The 27,256-nt window shown below is 42.5% G+C and overlaps 3 protein-coding genes across 5 annotated transcripts; 1 reads left to right on the top strand and 2 right to left on the bottom strand.

Moving 5' to 3' along the window:
- Nucleotides 1-1,277: 1,277 nt before the first annotated feature.
- Nucleotides 1,278-10,774, bottom strand: LOC143525828 (uncharacterized). 3 transcript variants are annotated; one of them, XR_013133741.1, is made up of 4 exons: nucleotides 10,543-10,774; nucleotides 9,714-9,780; nucleotides 5,085-5,441; nucleotides 2,574-3,198 (listed from the first exon to the last, which is right to left on the bottom strand). XR_013133741.1 is itself a non-coding variant. In XM_077020212.1 (3 exons), exons 1-3 carry the CDS (start codon nucleotides 10,737-10,739, stop codon nucleotides 1,439-1,441), a joined length of 576 nt encoding a protein of 191 aa, XP_076876327.1. In that variant the 5' UTR covers nucleotides 10,740-10,774; the 3' UTR covers nucleotides 1,278-1,438. The 3 variants fall into 3 exon arrangements, 1 of the variants encoding a protein (XP_076876327.1); XM_077020212.1 differs by lacking the exons at nucleotides 2,574-3,198; nucleotides 5,085-5,441 and adding an exon at nucleotides 1,278-1,750; XR_013133740.1 differs by lacking the exons at nucleotides 9,714-9,780; nucleotides 10,543-10,774 and adding an exon at nucleotides 5,731-8,495.
- A 1,149-nt stretch (nucleotides 10,775-11,923) lies between these two features.
- Nucleotides 11,924-14,592, top strand: rfc3 (replication factor C (activator 1) 3). Its single transcript, XM_077020210.1, has 9 exons — nucleotides 11,924-12,168; nucleotides 12,372-12,509; nucleotides 12,658-12,725; nucleotides 12,842-12,939; nucleotides 13,201-13,382; nucleotides 13,457-13,593; nucleotides 13,741-13,839; nucleotides 14,149-14,218; nucleotides 14,319-14,592. Exons 1-9 carry the CDS (start codon nucleotides 12,082-12,084, stop codon nucleotides 14,508-14,510), a joined length of 1,071 nt encoding a protein of 356 aa, XP_076876325.1. The 5' UTR covers nucleotides 11,924-12,081; the 3' UTR covers nucleotides 14,511-14,592.
- kl (klotho) lies at nucleotides 14,363-21,025 on the bottom strand. The gene is made up of 5 exons (XM_077020209.1): nucleotides 20,192-21,025; nucleotides 19,461-19,971; nucleotides 18,685-18,953; nucleotides 16,440-17,562; nucleotides 14,363-15,841 (listed from the first exon to the last, which is right to left on the bottom strand). Exons 1-5 carry the CDS (start codon nucleotides 20,915-20,917, stop codon nucleotides 15,516-15,518), a joined length of 2,955 nt encoding a protein of 984 aa, XP_076876324.1. The 5' UTR covers nucleotides 20,918-21,025; the 3' UTR covers nucleotides 14,363-15,515.
- Between the last annotated feature and the right edge of the window lie 6,231 nt (nucleotides 21,026-27,256).

Genomic DNA, 27,256 nt, shown 5'->3' with positions numbered 1-27,256 from the left:
GCAGACAGCAGAGAAGGATCAGCATGGCATACCTCCCACTGAGAAGGCGCTAGGCAGGTGAGCAGTTGATGAGAGATCACAGCTTTAGCCCAAACACTACCGAACACTGAAAAGATGAAGACGTCACTCTGTAGCAATGTAACAAGCCCATATGCAGACAACCAGTGCCCTGCTCATGATCATTTGGGGAGTTGGCAGACACACCTGAGAAGAACTGACAAAGTGTGAATAAATTCCCATTGAAGGTGTAGTGGAAGTGCAGCTCAGGACAGCTTACAAGATATCTGGATCTTTCTACTTTCTAAATATCTGGATCTTTTTACTTTCTAGATATCTGGATCTTTCTACTTTCTAGATATCTGGATCTTTTGTATTAGGGCTTTTCAGAGAGGATGGTCCTGACACCACATTCCTGGTTTGTTTTTCATAGTTATTATAAAGATGGGAAATTAGATTGAGTTGCAAAGGGAACGTTTTCATCAAGAAATTTCAGAAATATCTGAAAATCATTAATGGATTCAGAAACCCTTTACACAGCAAGACTTTGCTATGTCAATAAATATTCAATGTGGAGGGGAAAAACAGCTTAAACACAAAATACAACCTCACATGTAATGTGCCTTTAGCTCATGTATGGCTCCATAGGAGATAAAACACGCAGCGGACCAATCGTTTAGAGGCAGCAGCCTCTGGCTATAATGTTCATTTTACCACTGCCAGTGGTTCATGCAGCAGCAGGTTGCTGGTATCATCACCCCCTTCATTCCTGCCCGTTTAGAGTGGCTGTGAAGGACCGTCTCAGAAGAACAGCTGCATTCCAGGAAAAGACGACTGTGGTCTCCAGGGTTTTTTTTGTGTGTTCCCTCCTTAAGTGCAATATTGTAGCGTGAAATTTAGTGCGGCTGACATTCCTGGAATTAACTACATTCATGTCAAACAGCCAAAACCCCCCAAATACTCACCTGACATCAGTTTTCTTGGAGCCAATTTGAAACCAGCCAAACGCAGCCATGCACGTAGGAAATATGTATGAGCTTGTATCCACGCAAGAGCTGAAATGTTCACATGGAGACTTGTATGGAAAAAAATGAGTCTAAATCATGATGCAACTGGTGGTGAAAATACACTTTTGTTAGAATTTTTTTGCTTTAAATATTTTATTATTAAATGTGTATTAGTCCAAGACAATGGTATTATCGTCAGTGGCGGACTTAGCAAATTGGGGGCTCAAGGCGAATTTAGCTAGGGGGCCCATCAACATTAATATGCGAGAAATAAGTCAGCTAGTCAGGGGGGCCCTACAGTGGGCTGCAGTGGGAGGGGCCCAAGGCAGTTGCCTAGCCACGCCTCAATGCAAAGACCGCCTCTGCACCGTATATAGGTCACACTGGACAGGTGCATCTGCCAAACACTGTAAAACGGGAATGTTACTAATGTACTAATGAAACCAGCGCCGAGCGTTAAATCCCAGCGCTTGATACGCCCAGTGTTCGTGGTTCTGCTGTATCACTGGGCCGTGTCCTTCTGTTACAGCGTCGTGATGACCACCTTCTCCACGTTGCTGGCGCTGGGCACGATGCCCCTGCTGCTCTACGTCTACAGCCAGGACTTCTCCGGCGTGGCCGTGGCCATACCCTACGCTGGTATAGCCACGGCTCTGGCCATGACCACGCTGCCCTGCGCCGCTGGCGTCTGCATTAGACACTACGCACCCCAACACGCAAGGCTCTTCAGCAGGGTAAGGAGCAGGCTGAAAGACACGAACAAAAGCATAGGGAAGATGTGAGCGATGAGTCCGGACCGATCGGTGTCTTCCCCTTCAGATGGGGATGAGTGTAGCGCTGCTTACGTTGATTATCCTTGGCATCCTGGTCGGCGTCACGGTAGGAGAGGCCATCCGGACAGTGACGACACCTCAGCTTCTGATCACAGCAGCGCTGATGCCACTGTTGGGGTATATACTTGGATATGTTCTGTCGTCTCTCTTCAAGCTTAACCAACCGTAAGTCTCTTAATGTTTGATGTTTTTTTTTCTTTTAATGTTTAAAGTCTTTTCTGAGGAAAAGCGAATTAAAAATAAGTTGCAGTGTACGTCCTCTTAAGGCTTCCGTACATTTAAATAAAGGAGTAATGAAATGGAATTGAATGAATTTACATTAGAAAAGGAGTACCCTGGCAGCAAAGTAGATACTTGTCAAGTTTTTGATTTTAAAATAAGGGAAATTTTCCGCTGGTTGCTGCGAGCATTCCCACCAGCCCAATCAAGGTCCAGGAGCCCTTATATTTTACACGAAGTCTTCATTTTTGGTAGGAACACCTTCTCTCACGTTACATTCATCAATCTCTGATTAGTATTTCGGGTTGGTTGTTCTCGCTGTCAGCGCTAATCTCGCGAGAACTGACACTCGGGCTTCTGCAGGTTGACATTCTCGCGAGGCTAGCGACATAATTCATTTTGGAGAGGCACTTGAATGCTTTTAAGATATATATTCTATTACAATATGGGAATTTTACGGGAAAATATTAATACGGGAGGATGACGGGATAGAGGGGTAAAATACGGTAGTTTCCGTGCCAAAACAGGAGACTTGACAGGTATGGATTTGGCATTAAAAGAAGCAGCTTTGTTTACTAATCCTTCTGTAATGTACTAATCAGGCAGACAAGGATCCAAGTGCGGATAATAGCCATCTTTATTGAAACAATGATCACAGAGCTATCAAACAGGTCAGTTACTCCGTTCAAGGTGTGTTGTGCAGGAGTGTTGTAATCGTGGTCAGGACAGTCCAGGGTCACGCCGGTGAGACAGAAGCCAGGCGGTACAGAGGAACTAGGCGGGGGATGAGGTCTAGGAGAGCAGAGGTCGGTACACCGGGAGGCAGTAACACTGAGAGAACGCTTGGTACGTGGCATGGCACCAATACTTCACAACCCGGAAGAGTGAGGGGGAAGCTTAAATAGATGCGAAGGGGAGGCGTGATGAGCGGCAGGTGAACTCTTGGACGCTGCTCTCATGGCTCCTGCAGTGCTCATGGTTCTCATTCCAGGCCAAGTAGTCACAGTCCCTTCAGTGCAGATGGTGAAACTCTGGTAGGAGTTGGTACCAGCACGTCCTCTGAGGCAATGGCACATCCAACCCGGGTATCAGCACATCCAATGGCAACCCAGACCATCTCCTCGGCGCTTGTATGGAATCGTCTTGGGTAGAAGCATGCAAGAAAAGATATAAAATACTAGTTGAGTATGTGAACATCAATTTAAACAACCGTTTATTTAAACATACAGTTGTGATCAAATTTATTCAACCCCCAATGCTGCGAAGGGTTTTATGGAATTCAGTGCACATTTGTAATTGTGTTCATAATGAAATCTTACAAGGACTTGTTAAAGAACTAAATGCAACTAAGATAGCATCAATTTTTTTTGTCATAAAGTATTAAATGGCCTTTTTGTGATTTCTTCATTGACACAATTATTCAACCCCTTTACGACTACCACTCCTAAGAACAGAGGTTCATTCCAGTGTTTTCCATCAGGTATTGAAAACATCTGTGGATGTCAACGAGCAGCAATCACGCATGATAAGCACCAATTAGGCAGATTTAAAAGGACTGTGATACTCAGCTCCTTCTAGACATCTACTGGTGTGTTTCCAAGCATGGTGAAGGCAAGAGAATGGTCCCAGAAGACAAGAGAAGAGGTTATTGCTCTTCACAAGAATGGCAATGGATATAAAAAGATTGCGAAGTTGTTAAATATTCCAAGAGACACTATCGGAAGTATCATTCGCAAGTTCAAGTTAAAGGGCACAGTGGAAACGTTACCTGGTCGTGGCAGAAAGAAGATCCTGACCGCGACTGCTGTGCGCTACCTGAAGCGTAATGTGGAGAAAAATCCCCGCGTGACTGCTAAGGAACTGAAAAAAGACCTGTCAGATGTGGGCACTGAAGTTTCAGCTCAGACAATAAGGCGCGCACTGCATAACGAAGACCTCCATGCCAGAACGCCCAGACGCACCCCCTTGCTGACTCCAAAGAACAAGAAAAGTCGACTGCAGTATGCCAAAAGTCATGTGGACAAGCCACAAAGGTTTTGGAACAGTGTACTGTGGTCAGATGAAACTGTTTGGGACAATGGACCAGCGCTATGTTTGGAGAAGGAAGAACCAGGCTTATGAACAAAAGAACACCTTGCCTACTGTGAAGCATGGCGGGGGGTCAATTATGCTTTGGGGCTGTTTTGCTTCTAATGGTACAGGAAAGCTTCAACGTGTGCAGGGTACCATGAATTCCCTTCAGTACCAGGAGATCTTGGAGGAAAATGTGATGGAGTCAGTCACAAACCTGCGGCTTGGGAGACGTTGGACCTTCCAACAGGACAATGATCCGAAGCACACATCCAAGTCCACTAGAGCATGGTTGAACATGAAAGGCTGGAACATTCTAGAGTGGCCATCGCAATCACCAGACTTAAATCCAATTGAGAACCTCTGGTGGGACCTAAAGAAGGCAGTTGCAGTGCGCAAGCCTAAGAATGTGACTGAACTGGAGGCTTTTGCCCATGAAGAATGGGCTAAGATACCCATAGGTCGCTGCAAGACACTTGTGTCAAGCTATGCTTCACGCTTGAAAGCTGTCATAACTGGAAAAGGATGTTGTACTAAGTACTAAAAAATAATGTCACTAGGGGGTTGAATAAAACTGATAATGATGTGAGCACAGTAAAGACATTTGTGGTTATTCCATCATAAATATTATGTTATGTTTGTCTAATTTATAAGTGCCTCTTTGATATAATTGTAAATAAGATGACTGAAATGATCAAAATCAATGTCAAACTGGCCAAAACACTTTATTTCAGTGGGGGTTGAATAAATTTGATCACAACTGTACATAGCTCACGTGCCAGCGATTAGCATGAGGCTCCGGCAAGCTAGTCATGGTGTGTACATGGTGTATTGTCATTGAATTTCAGTGAATAAAACAAAAATGAATAAGTTCATAAAATGTGTTTATTATTATTATTATTATTAGATTCCATAATATTATTTATAATCTCTCTAGGGCACAGGTTCGTTTACTAACCTTTCATTTCAGATTGCATTGCCTTGAACCATTTTTGCCATCTGCTCTTCTTTCTCGTCTCCTTCCCTCGGTCTGCAGAGCTCTGACTCTCTGGGTTGCTTCTGCCGGGGCAGGACGAGAGTTCTGCTGTATTAGCTGAGTTTTTCTCTTGGTCCTCTTGGACGCTGCTCTCATGGCTCCTGCAGTGCTCATGGTTCTCATTCCAGGCCAAGTAGTCACAGTCCCTTCAGTGCAGATGGTGAACCTCTGGTAGGAGTTGGCATCAGCACGTCCTCTGCGGCAATGGCACATCCAACCCGGGTATCAGCACATCCACTGGCAACCCAGACCATCTCCTAGGCGCTTGTATGGAATCGTCTTGGGTAGAAGCATGCAAGAAAAGATATAAAATACTAGTTGAGTATGTGAACATCAATTTAAACAACCGTTTATTTAAGCATACATAGCTCACGTGCCAGCGATTAGCATGAGGCTCCAGCCAGCTAGTCATGGTGTGTACATGGTGTATTGTCATTGAATTTCAGTTAATAAAACAAAAATGAATAAGTTCATAAAATGTGTTGATTATTATTATTATTATTATTATTATTATGAAATGCCATAATATTATTTATAATCTCTCTAGGGCACAGGTTCGTTTACTAACCTTCCATTTCAGCGCTTGAACCATTTTTGCCATCTGCTCTTCTTTCTTGTCTCCTTCCCTCGGTCTGCAGAGCTCTGACTCTCTGGGTTGCTTCTGCTGGGGCAGGATGAGAGTTTGGCTGAGCTTTTATCTTGGTCCTCTTGGACGCTGCTCTCCTGGCTCCTGCAGTGCTCAGGGTTCTTCCAACTCTTCCACCAGCGTCCCAGCGTTCTCTTCCAAGAGCCCTCAGGTTTTCCATGTTTTTTCACAAACGCTCTAGCCACCATTTGCTCCACCTTTAGGCGCCATGAATCCCTTCTCAACTCTTTCTGGTCTCTCTTCCTTTCACCCCTCATCCTCTTAATATCTTGGTCTATTAGAAGATTTAGAAGACGTTCTACATGCGCCTTCATCTTCTCCAAGTCTTTCTGACATTCAGTCAGTGTTTTTCTCTCCCTCTCCCACTCTTGCTGCTTCACCTTCTCCCTTTCTTCAAGCTCCCTCTTTATCTTTTCATTCTCCTTCATCTTTTCCACTTGTTTGTCCATCTTTTGCCGAAGTCCTTCTATTTCCCCCAGTCTTGCCTTTTCATTTTCTTCGTAGAAGTGGATCTCCTGCCTAAGCTTGATGTTCTCCAGCTCCTCCCTCTCTTTTTCCTCAGCCATCTTTCTGATCTGCTTTATATAGTCCTCTTCCATTTGGTTCCTGTCCTTTACAATGACCCTCTTTTCATCCTCCAGTTCCTTATGTCTGTTCTTCATTTCTTCTCTCTCTCTTGCCCACTCCTTTTCTATCTTCTTGTGTTCACTGACCATCTCTCTGTTTTTTATTTTCTCTGTTTTTATTTGATCTGTTGCTTTCTTCATCATAGATATTATATTCTCAATTCTCATATTGAACATCTCCTCCCGTTCACTCAGCGTCTGTATGTCATCCATTGTTTGTTCCTGTCCACTTCTCAGATTTTCACTTTCCATCTCAGTGTGTATACTGCAGTCCATCTTCTTTCTTATACCACTCTCCACTGTCCACTACTGTATTAATTGGTACAATGTTTCCTCTTCCTCAACAAATATCTTACGGGTGTGGACTGCCTTGCCGTGCGGCCTTATATACGTTCGGTTATGTTGTGTTATGTCGTTACTATAGAAAAGGAATTCTACGATTTAACAACGTCATGTATTGTGACGTCATTTAGATTATTCAATTCATAATTCATCAAAGACTTTGGTTCACTTAAAAGCCCTATCCGGACGGGATTAGTTTCTCAGGGGGTCCTGGGGTAATTTTCTCTTTTACGGGGGGTCCTCTGTGATTTTAATCCCGTCCGGAACGAGCATGTCCGTGTTTTTCTCAGACGTCCTCAGAGAAAATTACAGGCGGAATTACCTACTGTTTTTCGCTGTACTCCGTGGTCGTCTGATAATTTTAGTCCCGTCCGGATCCACATGTCTGAGTTTATACATGCAGACATCACCTCGCGTTTAATAAAACAGCTATATGTCCACTGCCACGCACCGTAGTTACACGTTGGGCGCGCGTTTTCACGGAGATCCACGTAAAGACAGCGGCGAGCGAAAATGGATTTACTGGATTTTTTAATGGATTTATTTTATTTTATTTAACGGATTTATTTAACTATTTACATTCATTAGCGATTTTTTATAATGTGTTTTCTGTATTGGTTTAACAAAATAGCTTAACTTAAACGGAGATCTTAAATGCTGAACTGAACAGTAGTAAAGTTAAAAGTTAAAAAGGAATCATCAGAGTTGGCAGTGTGACATTATTAAACATGCTATCACGTGACAAGGCGATGTCATGTGACCGAGAAAGCCAAAAACTCGCGGGTCCTCCTGTTTTTTCAATTGCTGTCCGGATGCAAGAGTTTTATCACTGAGTACAAGGGTGAAATATTTTTCACAGACGTCCCCCTGAAAAACTAATCCCGTCCGGATAGGGCTTTAGATTCTAAGTGAGAACAAAAAACATACCGCGGTCATTAGGGGTGACGCGAGACGTAACTTAGCGAGATTTCTCGTCGCGTTAAAAATCTGTCTCGCGGGATTTGTGATCCAGCAAGCAGCCAGAATGACGTCGGAAAATACAGGTTTAACTATTGAAGATGCCCCCGCCACTTTCACATCGTTTTGGGTACCCGGCGGAAATGATAAATGGCAAGAGAGTGACTGATAACACGCGGACCATATACAAACACTGTATGAAAATAATGCCGTACACCGCGACTAATACGAGCACGATGCAGATACATTTACAGCAGCACCACAGCTCAGTACTCAAATCAACATATCTGACTTGAACAGAGGTAGCAGGGACAGAACGGCGCTGTGGCAAGTTGAGACAGCAAAGGATATCGGGAGCAGTGTGGGGACGCTAATATTCTTAAAAATGAACATGGCAGTGTAGTTGCAGCAAATTCAGTGACATACTTGGTCAGGCTCTGTTTGCACCATTTGAACTCTGTATTGACAGAGAAGAACTTTTTGTTTTGCACATAATACAGTGAGTTCCCTATTAACGACGGGTCCGTTTAACGACGGATCAGAGTTACTTTTCTTTTATTTCGCGCGGTGCGCGGAGGAGCAGTGGCAGCACTGTGGAGTGTTGTGTACGATAAGCTGAGGCAGCGCGATCGCTCTTTCTCACGCTGTACGCGTGAGAACATTGTTTTTTTCTATACTGTCTCTAACCCTGTCGATAAGCGTGGCAGGGTTGCCAGGTCCTATAAAAATGTCCCGCACAAAGTCAGTCTAAAACCCGCCCTTCAGAAGCCTAAACTAGCCCAAAGCCCAAAGTTGTTGCCCAAAGGGGGGTGGGGGGGGGGCGAATGTAAGCTGTCGGGGGGGGGGGGGGGGGGGGGGGGGTGGCGAGTGTAAAATGGAGACAAATTAAGTATTATATCGCGATCGATTCTTAGTGTTGACTTAGTGAACTCCCGTGGTATCCCAACTCAAATGTAGCCCAAAAAACCGCACCCCGCGACCCCTAAATTTTTACCCGCGGCTGGATTTTCAAACAAGCGAAATTTGGCGTGAAAACCGCGAACCTGGCAACTATGAAGCGGGTACTCACTGCAATATTGTTTGCGCTTGAAAAAAGGAGAAATATTTAATTTTATTTATTTTATTAAAACTTTTATGAAATCTTATTTTAATTTCTATTTGTAGAGGAAGAAGTTTATTAAAAGTTCATGCTTACATAATGCATGTTAAGAGTTATAATAAAAATTTCTAAATGCATGTTTAACACAGTTAAATAAAAGTGAGTTGTCCAGTCATATAATTTGTCATTTTAGTGTTCTTAAAATCTCGTGTCGTTTTCGTGAACCCAATATCGTGTCTCGTCTGGTGTCTTGAGCTGAGTGTATCGTCACACCCCTAATATAAATATAAATATATATATATATATATATATATATATATATATATATATATATATATATATATACACAGTGGCGGATCTATCCATGTTGGGGCCCTAGGCAAAATATAAACAAGGGGCCCTCATTCTTGAAACACACACATAAACCAAATAACCATCCCAATACCCTTGCTTTAAACTGAGATTAAAGAATGGCAATAAACCAATAATGCACTGCCACTAACAATGGTCTTAACTCTCCACAGTAAAATCAGTTTCCGATTGCTCCAGCATTTGCAAAAATGATATGTTTATTATTCAGAGCCATGTTTTAATGAAACAAGTACATGTGAAATCAAATAATATATCCACTGCCAGGGATACAAAATGTTACGCTTAACAGAACTAGAATACAAAATGGATACAAGTCTATGAAATCCACCATTTACATTTAAACAGGACTGATAAAAAGATTTTGTGTGTGGACAGGAATAACACTTTGTGTGTGAGTGAGAGACAGGCATCGCAGTGTGTGAGTGAGTGAGTGAGTGAGTGAGTGGCAAAGCTGAATATGTATATGTGTGTGAGAGAGACAGAAAGCATTTGTAAACACAAAGTCCTACCATTGTCGTCTTCTCAAAAGCCTCAACACACTGTGTTTCATCCGTCTTTTCCCTTGTTGTCTTCTCACTACGACAAAAATAAACACCAGGTGAATCATGGAGCATTATAAATAAATATCCAAGTCAATGTTTTTTCTTTGTCCCTCTCTTTATTTTCACTGTCTGTATCCCTGTTATTCTCATCTGTGACCCTGTTTTTCTCATTCTCTCCTTCTGCCTGTCTTACTAGTCTGTTCTTCTTGTTCTTGTCTTTGCCAAGTTTCTATTGTTTTTGAACTTTCTGAATTTTGAACTTTTAAAACTTTCTTTTCAAGTCTCATTCTCTCTCATTTGAAGTTGAATCATCTGACATCAGCTGTGTATAGCTGAGAGGCCTTGTATACATTCTACAGTCTGACCCTGCGGCTTCTGCAAATCTTGTGATCACTGAGTCCATGTCCAGTGTTTTTGTGTACAATTGAACAACGCTTTTTTGAACAAAAAGTCTGTCAACTTTTCTGGCCAATGTGCAGGGTCAGGCTATTATTAAATTGTCTCCACTGCTCCTGGTACACTGAAAAAACATTACATTATTGATGCTAAACCAATAAAATGTGCAGCCCAAAAAAGATATGTTTATTTGATTTGGTGTATGTATTTGTTTTGCTTAGTGCATACAGTAATGTTGGTGCATGTTTTTAAAAAGGCCTTACAATAAACATGGTCTTTTAAGTTTGTAGTTTTCACTAAAGCAAATGTAGCTTTTGTGTATGGGGAAAAATAAGAAATGTTATTGTCCTTGGTTTAGTAAGTTTTCTGCTTGTGACTAATCAGTGTAGGACTTACTCACCACCAAATAATCTTCATCTTCCTCTGCTTCAGCTTCCATAGACACCTCTTCATGTTCCTCAACAGCGGAGCTTGAGCATGTCGCGGGTTTGCACGAGGTGTAAATAAGGAGGTAAATTTTGGCAGTGCATCTGCGATTCTTTTGCTCTCTGCCCGTTTCTTTCGTTTAGCAGAACAACTTTCATAACTCCGCTTCATGTTCACTGTGACAGCTTTCACTCTAGTCGCGTACAGTTCCCGCTGTTTTGGTTTGAAGTCACGTCGTGTCGCACTTTGCTACGTCATCATATTATGGACTAGTTCAATGCAAGCAACGGAGGAGGGTATGTGTGTTTGGACAATTAGTATTTAGACATTAATTCGGTATTCTACTGATATTTCTGTTGTTTTTTTAATAGAAATATGATTTTCTTTACTTTACATAAGTAACAAATTAACATTGTTTTTTGTGTATTTACTGTAGCTGGGATGGTCAGATTTGGGGGCCCCTATGGAGGACAGATTTGGTCGGGGCCCTAGGCAAATGCCTAGGTTTGCCTAATTAAAGAACCGCCTCTGATTATCGTATATTATTAAATGGTGATTAATTAGATGTCAGTTTCTATTCGAATGAAAAGTACATTGAATAAATATTCTTTACATTCTATACTTTTTAAATAAAAAATAAACTTGCTAAATTGCTTATTCGACATGGTATGTTCATTCACAATAGGTTTAAAATAAATTAAAGTCTGACTAAATTTTGAGCAAGGCACGGGTTTTCATTTAAGTCTATATCGTAGGATGGGCTGCTCTGCTAGCTAATTATTTGATTTGATAGATCACTCATTCTTCTACATACAAGTAGCCAAATTATATAATATCTATATCACACTGTTGAAAACGCTGCTGGGAAATTTGGCTACTTGTTTACAATAGAAAAATGTTTTTGTCCCCATCAATAATTGTAACTAAGAACTTATTCATGTTGACTGTTAGGCATATCTTAGGATAGATTACCTAGAACAGGGGTAATCAACTATATTGTTCCGCGGGCCAAATTTGGCAGATAGGGGGTCGAACCTAAGTTGTTGGGGGGGGGGGGGGGGGGGGTAGCGGCGAACGTAACACTCGTGACGGAGTGTTTTTTTCAATAGCGCTGAAATAAATGCTCCGGTTTAAAATTAATTCTCCCGTCAAAATTAAGAAATATTTAAACAATTTATTCTGAGTCCGGATGGGATGGCATTTGGGTCCGTATCCAGTTAATCAGGAATGAGATTGGGTCCGGACAGGACTGCGTTCGGGTCCGGATCCGGACCGCGGTCCGCCTGTTGGTGACCTCTGACCTAGAAGATTATTTGAATGAAATACAGGAAGAAAACGTTTCCTCAAAGTGCAATTATCAAACGCGGAGTTGGATTTTTGTCCCTCGGTGGCAGCCGTCGTGAGGACGTTTGACGGCGCTGTTTGGCGGGTTTACTGTACTCAGCGTCGTGAACAACATCCACTGTGTGTTCAGCTTCAAAGTAGCATAAATATTAAGGAGTCATAATACACCATGAGCTTGTGGGTTGATAAGTACAGGCCAACGTCTCTGGCGAAACTAGACTATCATAAAGACCAAGCAAATCAACTGAAAAATCTGGTAAGAAACCAGCAATCCGATATGTAGCTAGGTTAGCTAGCTAGCTTTACCTACATGTTCTACAGCAGCTAGCTTGCGAGCTAATGTTTGACTGCTAGTTATGCACCTCAAAACGAAATGAGCTTTCTTCACGTTTATAAGCACCTTTTGTAATTCTCATACGTAAACCGCGAGGTGCTGTCCTACTCTGATCTTCTGTTTAGGTGCAGTGTGGTGACTTCCCACACCTGCTTGTCTATGGTCCCTCTGGCGCTGGTAAGAAGACGCGGGTTATGTGTATACTGCGGGAACTCTACGGAGCTGGTGTGGAGAAACTTCGCATTGAACACCAGTCGATCGTAGTAAGCCCCATCACCACAATTTAAAGTTTTTAGAAGCTTGAGAAAGCAAACGTAGTCGGTTAACATCTGCACATTGCCTGTGATTACACTTTTTTTTATCCCTATTGCAGTAATCTTTTTTGTTACTCATAATATTGTCATAATGTAGGCTCCATCTAAAAAAAAAATTGAAATCAACACCATTGCCAGTAACTACCATTTGGAGGTGAATCCCAGGTAAGCTGCTATAACAACAAAAGCACACGTCACACACTTTGTTCTGTTCACTGTTCTCACTGATTGAACTGCTACCTTCCTTGTCTTGTTGTGTGTGTGTGTGTGTGTGTGTGTAGTGATGCTGGAAACAGCGATCGTGTCGTCATCCAGGAGTTAATTAAAACGGTGGCCCAGTCTCAGCAGATCCAATCCAGCACACAGAGAGAGTTCAAAGGTCAGAATCCGTTGCATTATCCATGCTTGTTGACGCATCATCAACCAGATACTTTTTCCTATGTCTTCCCTCATTCTCACTCTTCTCCTGTGTCTGTGTAAAGTGATGTAATAAGTCAGGATAGTATGCAGCAAAAATGTTGCTCACGGCACAAAGTTAAACACCTTTCAGCAGTATTGGAATAAAGCACATCTCCTTGCGATCAGTTACTATGAGCATGGTGAACAGAGTCGAGCGTGTCTCCTCCTGACCTCCCTGCAGTGGTGCTGCTAACGGAGGTGGATCGGCTCACCAAGGATGCCCAGCATGCCCTGCGCCGCACCATGGAGAAGTACATGGCCACATGTCGCCTCATCCTGTGCTGCAACTCCACCTCCAAGGTGATCTCGCCCATCAGGAGCAGGTGTCTGGCTGTGAGAGTTCCCCTGCCCAGCCAGGAGGAGGTATGACCGCCCCGGCCCGCGGGTCATGCTGACCGTTTGGCGTAGAGGTCATGGGGTGATGCTCTGTGCCGCAGGTGTGCAGCGTTCTGGCGGCGGTGTGCAGGAAGGAGGGGCTGCTCCTCCCACCGGAGCTAGCCAGGCAGATCGCGGAGAAGTCGGGTCGCAACCTGCGCAAAGCTCTGCTGATGTGCGAGGCCTGTCGCGTGCAGCAGTGAGTGAGGACCAGTGAGACAGTGTGGTACATGGGGCTGGGGGTGGATGCATGTTGGCTCAGTTTAAGCAATTTGTGTCCTACGTAAACTCTTTGCTGATGCCATCACTGACTTGGCGATGATGCATTCTCTGCTGCTCTCTTTAGGTATCCTTTCTCTGCAGATCAGGACATCCCTGAAACAGACTGGGAGGTGTACCTCAGGGAGACGGCGAATGCTATTGTCAGCCAACAGAGCCCACAGAGGTTAGACTGACTGTCAGGGGAGGGGGGCAGCTTTGGCTCTTAAAACTACTTAAACTCCAACTCTAGAAACACAGTAATTGTATTAGATATAGAATAATAGAATAGTATTAGATTCCTAATAGTAAGGGACTAACAACCAGGTGGCATTAGGAGAACCTTGAACTGACCACTTTTAACCTTTTGCTTTAATAACTTATGCTATTATGTGTATATGCTTTGAACCTTGCCACATTTTGCCTCTGTATTTTTGTTGATTAAACCGAGGGTTATGGTTTTGGTGCTCAATGCCTATCCTTGTTTCTTCTTAAGACTTCTGGAGGTGCGGGCGAGGCTGTACGAACTCCTAACCCACTGCATTCCACCCGAAATCATTATGAAGGTACAGCGGCTGGACGGGTCTGATCATGCCACACCTTCCCAGGAGCTCTGCTCTCTAGCTGGGTACATTCGCTGCAGTGATGTGTGCTTCCTCCGTGCAGGGCCTGGTGACTGAGCTGCTGGGGAACTGTGATGGACATCTGAAAGCTGAGGTGGCCCAGATGGCTGCCTACTACGAACACCGGCTACAGCTGGGCAACAAAGCTATCTACCATCTAGAGGCGTTTGTGGCCAAGTTCATGGCCATCTACAAGAAGTTTATGGAAGATGGACTTGACAACTTCATGTTCTGAACACTCTCTTGTATGATTGATTTTTCTCTGTGACAGACATCTGTATATTTTCTTGTAATAAAACATAACCTTTGTGATAGTTTGACATGGTAATTTTTTGAAAATGAAGAAATGTTATGAGTCTTTGAGAAGTTCAGAAGATAACTGAAAATTCTTAGGGCAACACTAGCCTCATAAGGACCTTGGTGAACCACTAATAACATTACAATTTATTCCAAGACCAGGCATAACCCATGTCTATACATTTTAACTATATATTTTAAGTTCTGAACATTTGAAGCATTACATTACATTTAATAGCATTATGTAGCACCAAACACAGAAAGTATCAAGTTTAATGTGATGAAATCAACAAACATTCAGCCAAAAAACAGGTACAATAAAACCAAATAAAGTGCTGCATGTTTTCTGTGCGGAATCTCACATGGAGCAGTTTTAACATGCAATGCCTACTAAATGTGGGACTTGGGGCTGTATAAATGCATTTGGTGTAAATTGGCTTCAGTTCCATTGCATTTTCCCAGTCCCTACTGGTCCCATCTACTTGGCAGAATGCAGGCTTGCACAAGTTAGCAAAGACTGAAATTTACCACGTACTCAACAACGGTGAGCCATGTGTCTGTGTTAAGCACTGAAAACAACCGTGTCAAACTGTTCCACTGCCCCACAGTTTGTAGCTTAGACACGGATGCCAGGTCTCTGTTGCCTTGGTAATGGGCACTGAGGACTGTAGCACATCGGCAGTGGTTATCACTTATGAACAAACTCAAATAATATAAATAAACAATACATCACTAAACCAATAGACATGACAGCTTTGCAAAGTTTTTCAAACTAATTTGCAAACTAATTTAGTGAACTTTTGCTCACATAATTGATTAACAGTAAACTAAAGTCAACCACAAATGCATTTCAGTATAGGCTCTAAAAAGTTATATAATAGATATTTTCAGAATGTAAAAAAATGAAATCATACTGTATCATACGGTAGTGTAAAAACAGCAGCTATTTGTGCCTCTTGGTACTGTAGTATACAATAAGCCCCACAGTAACGAGGAAGGCAGAGCCCACCAAGGAGATGAAACCTACCACACGGCGCTTGCTCAGGACGGGACACAGTGGCGAGCGCCTGGGCAGGCTGGGACAGTGCTGGGGCGCGCTGCCCGGGGAAGGGAAGCCGTTACGCTCGATGATGGTTCGGTAGTGGATCAGAGAAGATTTCATGATCACCTCCTCCTCCACGTGGCCGTACAGACCGAAGCCCGGGTCTCTCCTATCGTTAAACGCGTAGGCAAAGTAACCCTGCAGATTGACCCCATCTAGTGTGTATGCTGCAACAACAACAAAAAAGTTAATTTAGAGAGTAAACGCCTCGAAATTGAGAAGGCTGTATTAATTAGATTGATTTGTTGTTTTTTTTTTTTATCGAAGGAGCACGATAAAGCTAGGGAGTAACATTTGCTAAAGAGGAGTGACATTTTTTAAATGATCGCACTGTGAAACATGCGCGTTTCTGTGTGGTTTGACATGAAGGATCAGTGGCTCCCAGAAAGGTCAGTGAACCGAGTCCTGACTGTTCTGTCTAATGATTAAGTGGTTTTGGTGGTGTTTGCATTCTGTCGTGAGCTTTGTTCTTTAGAGCCAACTGAGTTGTCACACTTCAAACAAAATCACAACATCTGAATGTTGCGCACACACAGGTACAGCCCACAACCAAAACTGCATCCTCGGTGTTGAAGTAACTCTTACAGTGCCTAACACTAAATATTTTCCATGGTAATTCACCACTAACCCTGCAATGTAGTCCAAGACTTGGCTTAATTATTTATTTATTAGTTACTTAATCTCTGACGATTTGGCAGTTTACTGAAAGCAAAAATCCAATTTTTATTGTTAATATGTCCTGAGTCACTGCATAAAAGGTCTTACCTTTCAAGGCTTCATTGATGTAGTTGTACAAATAATAAACCCGTAAACTGTCTTTAAATCTGGCTGTGTCCTCTTGAACACCATTGGCCATTATATAAATGGGCACGCCTTTAAAATGCGAGTCCACCCAATTGAGAGCTTTGCGTAGACCCCAAGGAACTACAGGGGAGTTGCGCCGGGGGGACATTATCCAGGTGACATCTGAAATGAGCTGGACCTCCAGGTTGTCCTTGTACAAGTACTTGTCTTCAACCTCATCGTAAACCATAGACGTTGTGAAGTGGCTGAGAGCAAAGAAGTCGTAGGTGCCTTTGACTAGTCGCCGGTCCTCCTCGCTGAACACTGGTAAGTGGTAGTTGAACAGGTCGATGGGGTTGCGCTGTTGGAGCCAGCTGCGCATCATCGGCGGGTAGTCGCCGCTGCCGAAGACGGGCTCGGCGAACCAGCCCACGCGGAGGTCCAGGACGCGGTTCGCAGGAGCCACATCTTCGCGGTTGAAGGAGAATGCGGGCTCCACCCAGTCCATGTGGAGCACTAAGGAGGCCTTGCCCCCCTGAGCCTGGCGAAATTCGGCGTCATACACCCGCCAGGCCAGCGCATGGGCACGCAGCAGCTGATGCCCGACCACGTAGCCCAGCCCTTCTTCGTTGGGTTCGTTCAGCGTGATCCACAGCTTAACGTGCTCCCCGAGCCTCTGGAAGCACAGCCGGGCATATTCGGCGAAGGCCAGCACCGTGTCCTCGCTCTGCCAGCCCCCGTTAGACTCCAGCGGCGCTGGCAGGCTGGACAGCTTGCCGGTGTGATGCCAGAGAGTCACCGCCGGGCTAACGTTGACCCTCTGGAGCTCACTGGCGAAGCAGCGGTAATAGTTCAGCAACGTGTCGTTGGCTTCCTGCACGCTGCCCGTGGGCATGACCGAGGACCAGTTGAGGGAGAAGTGGTAGTAGGAGACGTGCATGTGCTGGATCTCCGACACCTGCTGCTGAATGGTGGCGTAGTCGGCACAGTGGCGCTTACGCTGTGTGGGAATTCGTGCGCCTTCCACGCGCTTCAGCTTCCCGTCGTCCGAGACGTTCCAGACATACACGCTCGGGTCCACGAACTGCGTAGGGATGGTATCCACCTGCACACAGACCCAAGACACTACACATGAACAACAGATAAGGCCTGGCCAAGTGAACACTGAGCTACAAATCTTGGAACAACAGGGCTGTAATACGTTTTGAGTAGTTTTTAAAAAGCTGTCAAAGAAACTAGATCATAGGTTATAGGACACTCCATGATCACGCACAGAATCTGGGTTCTCCTTGATGAACTTTGAATCCTCCTACTCACATAAGAACAAAGTCAAATAGGGGCAAGGTTAGTTGGATTGGCAAACTACGTTCCTGAGGTTCACACATGTGAGGGTGTGATATAATGAAGCATCTGCAGTAACAGTATTTTTCAGATTACGCATTACCAGACAATTTCTATTTAAATCTAATTTAATCCCGAATATGTGTGTAAACAAATTGGAATCAAAATACTGTGACATCTGTACATATCTGTTCCTTACATAACAATTATCATGTTTTGAAGAAACAATGTTTTCTTTAAGCCATGATCAATGCTCTTTTAAGATTAGATATATAAACATTCATGTCAACTAATATGTGGAAATACTGTACAAGTAGCCTACTGTTAAAAGCTAGCTGGGATAGGGGTTATTTATAAAGTGATGGTCTTTGACCCAAAATTACATCTTTAAATATGAATTGAGAAAAATGTCATTAGAAATATCTAGCCTTTTTCAAACTCTTAAGATCAAAGAATAAATGACTAATGGTTAATGTGTATTTGGAGCAGATGTTTAGCCTGCATTTTTACTTCAGGTTATACATTCACTATTGTGTATCACAAGACAGGGAAGCTATGTATTTACCGTCTGACACCGTTATGTGTGCCTTACAATATTACAAAAACCATCTACCTAGGCAAATACGGAGTAATAAACCTGAAAATGTCACGTTACCTGCCCTGGCAAAATGACAAAAGTAAAAAATACTCAGAATGTGTCGTGATCAGAGTGAGCAGTGATCAGAGTGAGCAGTGATCAGAGTGCGCAGTGATCAGAGTGCGCAGTGATCAGAGTGCGCAGTGATCACAATGCGCAGTGATCACAATGCGCAGTACTTTTAAGGCATGATGGCCTCTTCCGGTTGCTCCATCCTGATGGGAGTGATCCCGGGCCAGGGCTCTGTACCTGGATGGAGTTTGCAGCCACTCCCCAGACAAACTGACAGGGAAAGACTCCCACAGCAGGCCGGTTCTCTGGGAGCTGAGGGAAGCCGTTCTTCTCGATGAGTTTACTATAAAACATGGCTGACGTCTTTGGCTCTCTTGTCAGGTGATCAGATTTAAAATCGACGTAGTAGAGGCCACGCCGTATCCCATATTCCCGAAACCACTCGAAGCCATCCAGAAGTGACCAGGCTGTGTAGCCAATCACATTCACTTGGTCAAAACGGATTGCTGGAAGAAGTCAGTAACAACAAAGTAAATTATCAAAAACAAAAAAAGAGTAAAGTGCATGCATTTTGAAAAATTAAAAAACAAACAAACATTGGGTCGATATTCAACATTCAAATGATGTGCAATACATTTAAATCTTAACAGTACTTTACTAAATACACTTGCTAAGATTAACCATTTACTCATTCAATCTAACCAATACAAAATCATTCTTAATGAGATTTAAATGCATTGTGATCTAAAAAAACGGGCACAGGACTGATGAGGGCCAATCTGTCTAGAGGCCACCACTGGTGAGCTTGCCTTACTTGGTGACAACTCTAGAAAAAGTAGGTATGCAAGAGTTAATATACAGCCCAATAATAGCAGAAGCATTTATTGCCACTAGATCAGCAGTTCAAAAAATATTTTTCAGTCAGTGCCAGTCTATACACTGTCTTGTTTGGACAAAGCTTTGCCGTGCGCTCAACGCTTCGGCTAATTCCCCTCAGCTCCAGAGTCGCTTACCTTTTAGAGTCTCCATGATGAAACGTTTGAGGTAGTACATGTGTTTGGCGTCCTTCGTCCTGGTGTTGCCGTTTACAAACCAGCCGCTCTCCACCACAAACACGGGAGGGCTGTTGTACTCCGCCCGCACCCAGTAAAGCAGCATGCGCAGGTCCAGGTCCTCGGTCTGGCCAAAGCGCAAACTATCGTTAATTAGCTGGAAACTGAGCGCGGGCCCGTGAGACAAGGCGAAGAAGTCGGCCGTGCCCTTCACGTAGTCCCGCTCGCTCTCGGTGAACGACGGTAACCTGTGAGTGAGATCGCGCTTCATGCAGGGCGGGTAGTCGCCGTCCACGAACAGCGGCCGAGCGAACCAGCCAAGCACGAAGTCCAGCGAACACTGGCAGGCCTGCCGGCTTTCGTCCCTCGTCCTGCTGGGCTTGATCCAGTGCGAGGCCAGGGCTATGGACACTCGTCCGTTCTGGCGGAATCGGTAGCGTTCATCATAGAGATGCCACACGGCAGCATGAGCCTTGGACAGAACCGAGAATGGTGGACGGCTTACCAAACATCACATATGAGACAGAACACCATTTATGAAGTCCTACATGAACAAACAACAGGTCTTGATTATTTAAACACCACAGAAGCAAGCAGGGACATAACTTTTCCCCAGACATTTTTCAGAATTCTGATTTCCACATTAACCATTACACATATGTTATGTTAAGCCTACATTATATTTGTATTACCTTTATAAGATTATGTCCAACTCTGAATGGTAAATCTGGATCGTTTTTTATTCCAGGTGCCACAACTCCAGTCCCGTATCCATGCCAAGCCACCACAAACGGATTGTCCATGGTAATCCAAAATTTAACATCCGAACCAAATGTCCGAAAGCAAAAATCTGCGTATTCTTTGAACATCTCCACGAGGATGGAGTTGTTCCAGCCTCCATAGACGCTCTGTAAGTTGTCTGGCAAGTCCCAGTGATACAGAGTAACAACTGGCTGGACTTTAATCTTTTTAAGTCCACGGATAAGAGTCTTATAATACTCTACACCTTTTTCATTGTAAGAACTTTTAGTGCCGTTAGAAAAAATCCGCGACCAGGATAACGAGAAGCGGTAATAACCGACACCGAGCTGCTGCAGCGCGCGGAGGTCTCCGGGGATGTTGTGGTAACTGTCGCTGCCCACGTCGCCCGTGAACACCCGGTTACCGCCGCGCGTGAACGTGTCCCACACGGACTTGCCCTTGCCGTCTTTCTGCCACGCTCCCTCCACTTGATAAGCGGCCGTGCCGACGGTCCACATGAAGTTATCAGGAAACGTATCGTACAGAAACGCTTTGTCGTCGGGATAAGGAAGCTTACTAAATCTGTCCCATGTGTGCAAACCAGCGCCAGGTTCGGCCACTGTCCACTTTACCAGGCTGCATATTCCAAGTGCAATATATATGCCAGCAATTTTCATTATGTCGCAGCGAGCCGTTTAACACCAAGAGCATGAAAAATAAAAATAAAATAACTTTAGCGTAATATCTTGCGTGCTCTTTGCTGCTTAAATCGCCGTAACCTACACTGTCCCATCTCTGCTGGGCATTCTCCTGTTAGGATGTCTATCAATCATTACCTAAACACTTGACGCACAAATCGGTATCCAAGCGCTCTGAAGTTTTTGCGCCGTATAATGGTCTGACAACATCTTTATAGTTGTATTAATTGATATTTTAAAATATATTTTATTTAGCAGTAACTAATTCACAAAAAAGAACAAAACAAACAAGGTAATTTTATTTCATTTGTCACTGCCAAAGTAACACGTACTACAGGAGCCAGATATCAAAATAATGCTTTTGGACATGAGAAATAAACAAATACCACAATAGGTAAACAAATACCACAAAGACGCAACGTGCCTATGAATAAAAAATAGACAACAATGTATCTTAACTCGATAGGTCAAAATTCATACACATATTTTAAAATGTTAAATGCTGCTTTCAACTGGGTATTTCAAATATGAAGAAAAACATATCCTCGAGGCAAAATCTGTAGTTTTGTAAAAATGTTGTGTACTCATATCAAATTATCTTATGCATATACTTTTACATTTCATATTTTACATTTTATATTGTAATGTTTACTTTTATATTATGACGATCAACCAATAAGCAATTTCAATTCAGGTCAAGCAAGACAAATCAACAGAGCAATATGTAAAGGCCAGTTATATCATGCACCCCGACGTGATTTTGTTAGACTGCTGCAGCAAAACCCCATCTGACGTTAGTACAAGCATCAATATTGCGCGTGCCTGGCAGATCAATGTATCTAACCCGATAGAGCATGGCACACGTGCTTGGTTATTATTGGCCAAGGTTGTCTACACCCGAGAAAGATACAAAGCGTAAGCAAATGCAGATGGATACAGACTGTCTTTCAGTGGTTCTCCCTTTGTTTCAAATGGCAATGGCTTTCTGTGTCTAATGTTATCATAATGGGAACAATTAGATTAGTTTTTTGAGAATCGATGTTCCTTTTCTGGGCCAGTTAACTCCCCCTGGACATTCAGTAATGTGGAGAGCGATCACTTGCACAAGAGCTTCCTATAAGTAGCCTATAATATGACCTCATTTATAGTACATTTATAGTACACCACAGTAATTAACTATAAGGCTAATGCACCAAAGATGATTTGTATATGCCTGTAATAGATATTACACGGTACCAATGTTCTATACCGATCCGATACAGATGTCTTTCCTTTGCACTAAAAACATTATGGAGTTGTGGTTCAGTTGCTTCTGTGAAGCTTACATTAACGAGAGTTGCATTATATATATATATATATATATATGCTATAGGTTTTTAAGGTCATATACATATATGTGTATAAATAAAACAAAAAGAAAAACTTTGTTTTACAAAACTAAAACATTGCCACACAGCGCTTTATTGAGACGATATCACTTGCTTGTTTCTCAGCTGTCCTGGCGTCACACACACACACACACACACACACACACACACACACACACACACACACACACACACACACACACACACACACACACACAGTGTAAATTGTAATTTTCCCTGTGCCTCTCACACCAGGCTCTGAGTAGAGACAACACACGGCTGTGCTGTGTACGAGTCTATTCACTCAACCTCCACTTAAAACCAAAAGAAATTAAACCTGGGATTGATTACAAGAGGATTATTATTTCTAGCCGAATAAATATGTGGGCAGTAAACTTATTTTATTCTTCAGCTTCTAAATCAACATTTCCAGTCAACTTAAAACCTAAATGCAGGATAAGATTAACTCTGATTTATCGATTTCTATATGCCTAAAGTTTACCAAACCACGGAGAAATTAATTTAATGAATGTAAAGCGAGTGCTTTAATTGATAGTTAGTTATTTGTTCTCGCCGGCTATTTAACTTGGCCGTTATCAACCGTGGTAAAGTTGGCTCAGCGTTTTATGTTCGCCAGACATTCACGAAATGGACTCGTTATTAAAAAAACAGATAGTGTATGCGATAAATACCTATTATGCAATTCCTACATATTGTGAATTTATCCCCACACAATTGCTTTCAATTAAGATTTAGAAGATGTGAAGAGATCACATCTAGGAATTAACGACGAGTTCATGCTAGTCGGTAAGCGCTTCAGTGCTTCTTCAGTGCATCTTTTCAAAATAAAAGTCATATGTTAGTTCAACATGTGCAAATGAACATGTGAACCTATCAACACAAAGATATCAAGTACACACAAGGAGCAATGCATTTCATGTGCATCTGGACTTGTGAAACATTTCTCACATTTGTGAAAACAAATCAAAGCTCAGATTTCCTGTTTTTACCACTGGTGGATAAAATAAGCATTTTACCAGTTACGCAAATATAAATTCCTTAGTAATAAAAACTTTGTTGTTTCCCTGCACAATATTTACCACATCAATAACTAGACTTCTGTGTTGACAAAGTAAGTTTTACCTGCTTTTGTGGGATAGTGGACTGACAGGGGACTGATACAGTTAGGTCTTTCCATACCAGCTGAGATGCAGAATCCCTCCATCACTTTATTGTGTACTGTAAGGAACCATGTAATCAACCCACAGTTGGGTCAAAGCCATCTTTAGACAACTGCTTTCTATAGGGTCTACTTAGGTCAAAGCTGATGAATGGAGGACAATTACATCATGACAATTCAGCTACCAGGTAAGGAGCTTGAAGGTAAGAGAAAAGGACATGAATGGAGGATTCACATCCAACACTCCAAAATTAAGTTTTTCTGTTGTTCTCAAGATGACTTTGTTATTGCATACCCTGTTGGTGTAAAAAAAATTAAACTGCCCCCCCCCCCATCACCTGACTCCCTGTCCACTGAGTAATTTGGTTTTGTGCAGGACATCTAGCTTTAGATTCAGTCAAGCAACCACTGAGAACCATTGCTGGGAATTGTGGTTGGAAACAAGGAGAGTAAAAAAGGTTTTGATGTTAGCAAAAAGTTTGTGATGTTTGGTTATAATTTGAAAGAACAAAATCATCTAAACAGATTTGCAAGGTGTGGCGATTACTCCCGTAAGCATACCTTAAGCTCAAATCAGTCTTAATTTTGACAGCAATTTTTGATTTAGTTTTAGTCTTTTGACTAAAATGTCATTTAGTTTTAGTCATAATTTAGTCATTGGAGTTGTTTTTAGTTTTAGTCTAGTTCTGGTTGACTAATTTAGTTGACTAATTATCAAGAATTTAGTTGACTAAAATATAAATGGTGTAATAGTCATTATATACACTTGCACAAAATGAAACATTTATTAACCAGTTACAGAATATTATTGTTTGTATGTGCAATGTATACAAAAACAGATTTCCAAACAACTTTATTGACCTGAACTTATAGTTAGTGAGCATAACAATAACAAAACATTGATGATCAGTAGGCCCGAAAAAAAAGCATAGGAGTTTATGAACAATGCATATTACATTCTATATAAAACTGGGAGCCATAAAAACAGCAATGCCTTAGCCTGCAGATGTCGTTTTATTTGTCGTATTTTTCCTGACATGTGTCCCATGTGGTTCACACACCGTCTTGTTTTTCTCAAAGTCAAAGGAGAAATGTGTCCATATATCACCTTTTATCTTTCTCCCTGCTGACATTGTCGAGTTAACTTCGAGTTGAATTTCATGAGTGAGAAGGACCCGTTATTCTCAGACACAAGAGATGAGAAGATTTGTCCCTAGTTAATGATTAGAATTGTCTAAATCGGGTGGTACATTTGGAAGATTGTGATGTCTTTATTTTCTGCATGTGTGTGAAGCTACGTGTCAACTTTATGTAACACTGTATTGTTTAAATCCATAACACCATACTGTCTAAATCCATTCTCTTCCTTAATGTACATTTCCATATTAAATGTACATTATATGTGAGTCATGAGTAAGAGGTCATAATTGGTTTATCATGATTGGTTGTATCTGAAAGTCTACAGAGTTGATCTGGTCATGCCAAATCAGTCTTAGAGCTGGAGAACTGACCGTCAGGAGGTGCATGTCCTGTCACTAGTCTAACAGCAGCAGTTTCAGAGACACTGTTGCAGCATAATGGATGTCACTAACGGTCTAACTGTTTTTATGTGATTCCTTCATATATTCACTGTAGATAAGTGAGATGGGAGATATCTGAATTTAAATGACTGAGCTTGCTTGTCTGCATTTCTTCATATTTATTTATATATTTACACACATTACAGTGAACACTGTAAAATCAACAAATGTTGCACAGGTATAATCCAAGGGAGAAAGCACAGATGTGAAACGAATAGAAAAAGTGTGTGCAATTTCAGTGTGGTGTGTGTGTCTGGGTGCATGTGTCTGGGTTTGTGTGATGTGAGGGTGATATGGTGAGGGTATAGCAAGACTATTTGCTCTGTGAGAACATGATGTGTGTGTGTGTGTGTGTGTGTGAGAGAGAGATGGAAAGATGTGAGGGTTTGTCTGGTAAATAGTCATTTGCTCTATGACAACAGCAAAGTGTGTGTGTTCTGTGTTCTTGACTCCTGGTAAATATATTTCAGTAATGAAAACCTGTGATGTGAGCTGAAAAGAGTGCATAGGAGAAGACCGAGGACGATTTAGAAAGGTTGTGCAAAGAGGAATGGTCAAAGATCCCTCTTTCTGTATTCTACCATCTTGTGAAGTGTTATAGGAAATTAAGTGCTGTCTTGTTGGCAAAAAGAGGTTGTACAAAATACTAAAACCAGGGGTGCCAATAATTGTGGCACAAATTATTTGATTCAAAATATTTATTTCTAAATGTGATTTTTTTACCACCCAATATAGGCTATTGAATTAAAGCTTACATTTGGTTTATTAGAAGCCAAAGTTGCTCTTAACTGTTGCTCCTAAAGACTAAAAAATGTGAAAGTTCACAATTTGCCACAAGATGGTAGCCAAGCTTCTTCTAAATCTCCTCAACCAAGGGTTACTTGTCTTCTAGACAGTTTCATTTGTATTGTTCTTGAAGTTTTAGATTTAAAAATGCATACATTAGAACGGAAACATGGAACTCAGAAACAGCACTGTCATACACGAAATGAAAAAAGTAAAAAGCAATGAATAGTCTTGAATATTTTGGCCAACATAGTAATTTCTTATGTACAATAATGTAATTTAGTGGGCTAAACAGTTCTTGATAGACATTTGAAGGTAACACCACCAAGATTAATAGATAACCGGTGAGAATGCCATGCCCAGAATTCAGTGAACACATTTATTTTATCTGAAGAACTCACACTGACAAATCGGAAAGGTTTGTATACATTTAAAATGGAGCCTTGAATGAATTTTAACCCCACTGGTTAATTTGAGCTCAGCTAACCTCACAAGTTAAACCTTTTAGAAGGCTAAAAATTAAAACTACAGGCGAAGGTACCCACTCACCTTTATAGTACATTCTCAACTATAGAATGGAAACTAAAAAGGTATTAATTGTACATTATGGAAGTTGACAACTGCAAGTTATAACGACGCGTGACCGTTCCAAGCGATGTCAAGGCAATTTGCTAGCTTTGTAGTGAAACAATTAGGTGGCTCTTAAAAGAGCCTTTGGGTATCTTAATCTGAGCGGTCAGCTTAAGCACGTTCTCCACGAATGCGGCGGGCCAACTGGATGTCCTTGGGCATGATGGTGACTCTCTTGGCGTGGATGGCGCACAAGTTCGTGTCCTCGAACAGGCCAACCAGATATGCCTCGCTAGCCTCCTGCAAGGCCATGACGGCGGAACTCTGGAATCGGAGATCGGTCTTGAAATCCTGAGCGATTTCTCTCACCAGGCGCTGGAAAGGCAACTTGCGGATGAGCAACTCGGTAGACTTCTGATAACGACGAATCTCCCTCAGAGCGACAGTACCGGGTCTGTAACGATGAGGCTTCTTTACGCCGCCGGTAGCTGGGGCGCTCTTGCGGGCAGCCTTAGTGGCGAGTTGCTTCCTCGGGGCTTTACCACCGGTGGATTTACGAGCGGTCTGCTTGGTTCTTGCCATAACGAGAGAACTCTACCCTTCAACGACAAAGAAAGAAAATAAGGTGCAGTGAAAACGGCGTCCTTTTAAGCCCTAAACGATGACCAGCGTTCATTGGGCGTCTTAAATACGAACGCCATCCATTGGACAGTCGAGTGTGCGTCACTTCACGACAATTGGCCCATAATCTCGCGCGCACGTTACAAAAACAAGCCAATTCGCCTACTTTTCAGGCGGGTTCACGGCAATACTTTTGTTTGGATTTTTCTGGTCG

The sequence above is a fragment of the Brachyhypopomus gauderio genome, chromosome 10 (assembly GCF_052324685.1).
Source record: "Brachyhypopomus gauderio isolate BG-103 chromosome 10, BGAUD_0.2, whole genome shotgun sequence".
In the NCBI taxonomy this organism is placed as follows: domain Eukaryota; kingdom Metazoa; phylum Chordata; class Actinopteri; order Gymnotiformes; family Hypopomidae; genus Brachyhypopomus; species Brachyhypopomus gauderio.
The sequence above is the reverse complement of the archived record's forward strand: the minus strand, read 5'-3'. Positions and strand labels throughout refer to the sequence as shown.

What these genes read in the sequence shown, in the direction of transcription:
- kl (XM_077020209.1), bottom strand. Translation starts at nt 20,917, where the DNA reads ATGAAAATTGCTGGCATATATATTGCACTTGGAATATGCAGCCTGGTA. An exon ending in TTGGACATAATCTTATAAAG is followed by an intron (nt 19,972 to 20,191) that starts GTAATACAAATA and finishes GTTCTGTCCAAG; the next exon opens with GCTCATGCTGCCGTGTGGCA. An exon ending in CATCATGGAGACTCTAAAAG is followed by an intron (nt 18,954 to 19,460) that starts GTAAGCGACTCT and finishes GACTTCTTCCAG; the next exon opens with CAATCCGTTTTGACCAAGTG.
- rfc3 (XM_077020210.1), top strand. Translation starts at nt 12,082, where the DNA reads ATGAGCTTGTGGGTTGATAAGTACAGGCCAACGTCTCTGGCGAAACTA. An exon ending in CACACAGAGAGAGTTCAAAG is followed by an intron (nt 12,940 to 13,200) that starts GTCAGAATCCGT and finishes ACCTCCCTGCAG; the next exon opens with TGGTGCTGCTAACGGAGGTG. An exon ending in GAGGCCTGTCGCGTGCAGCA is followed by an intron (nt 13,594 to 13,740) that starts GTGAGTGAGGAC and finishes TGCTCTCTTTAG; the next exon opens with GTATCCTTTCTCTGCAGATC.
- LOC143525828 (XM_077020212.1), bottom strand. Translation starts at nt 10,739, where the DNA reads ATGAAGCGGAGTTATGAAAGTTGTTCTGCTAAACGAAAGAAACGGGCA. An exon ending in AAGATGAAGATTATTTGGTG is followed by an intron (nt 9,781 to 10,542) that starts GTGAGTAAGTCC and finishes TTTTTGTCGTAG; the next exon opens with TGAGAAGACAACAAGGGAAA. An exon ending in CTTTTGAGAAGACGACAATG is followed by an intron (nt 1,751 to 9,713) that starts GTAGGACTTTGT and finishes CGTGTCTTTCAG; the next exon opens with CCTGCTCCTTACCCTGCTGA.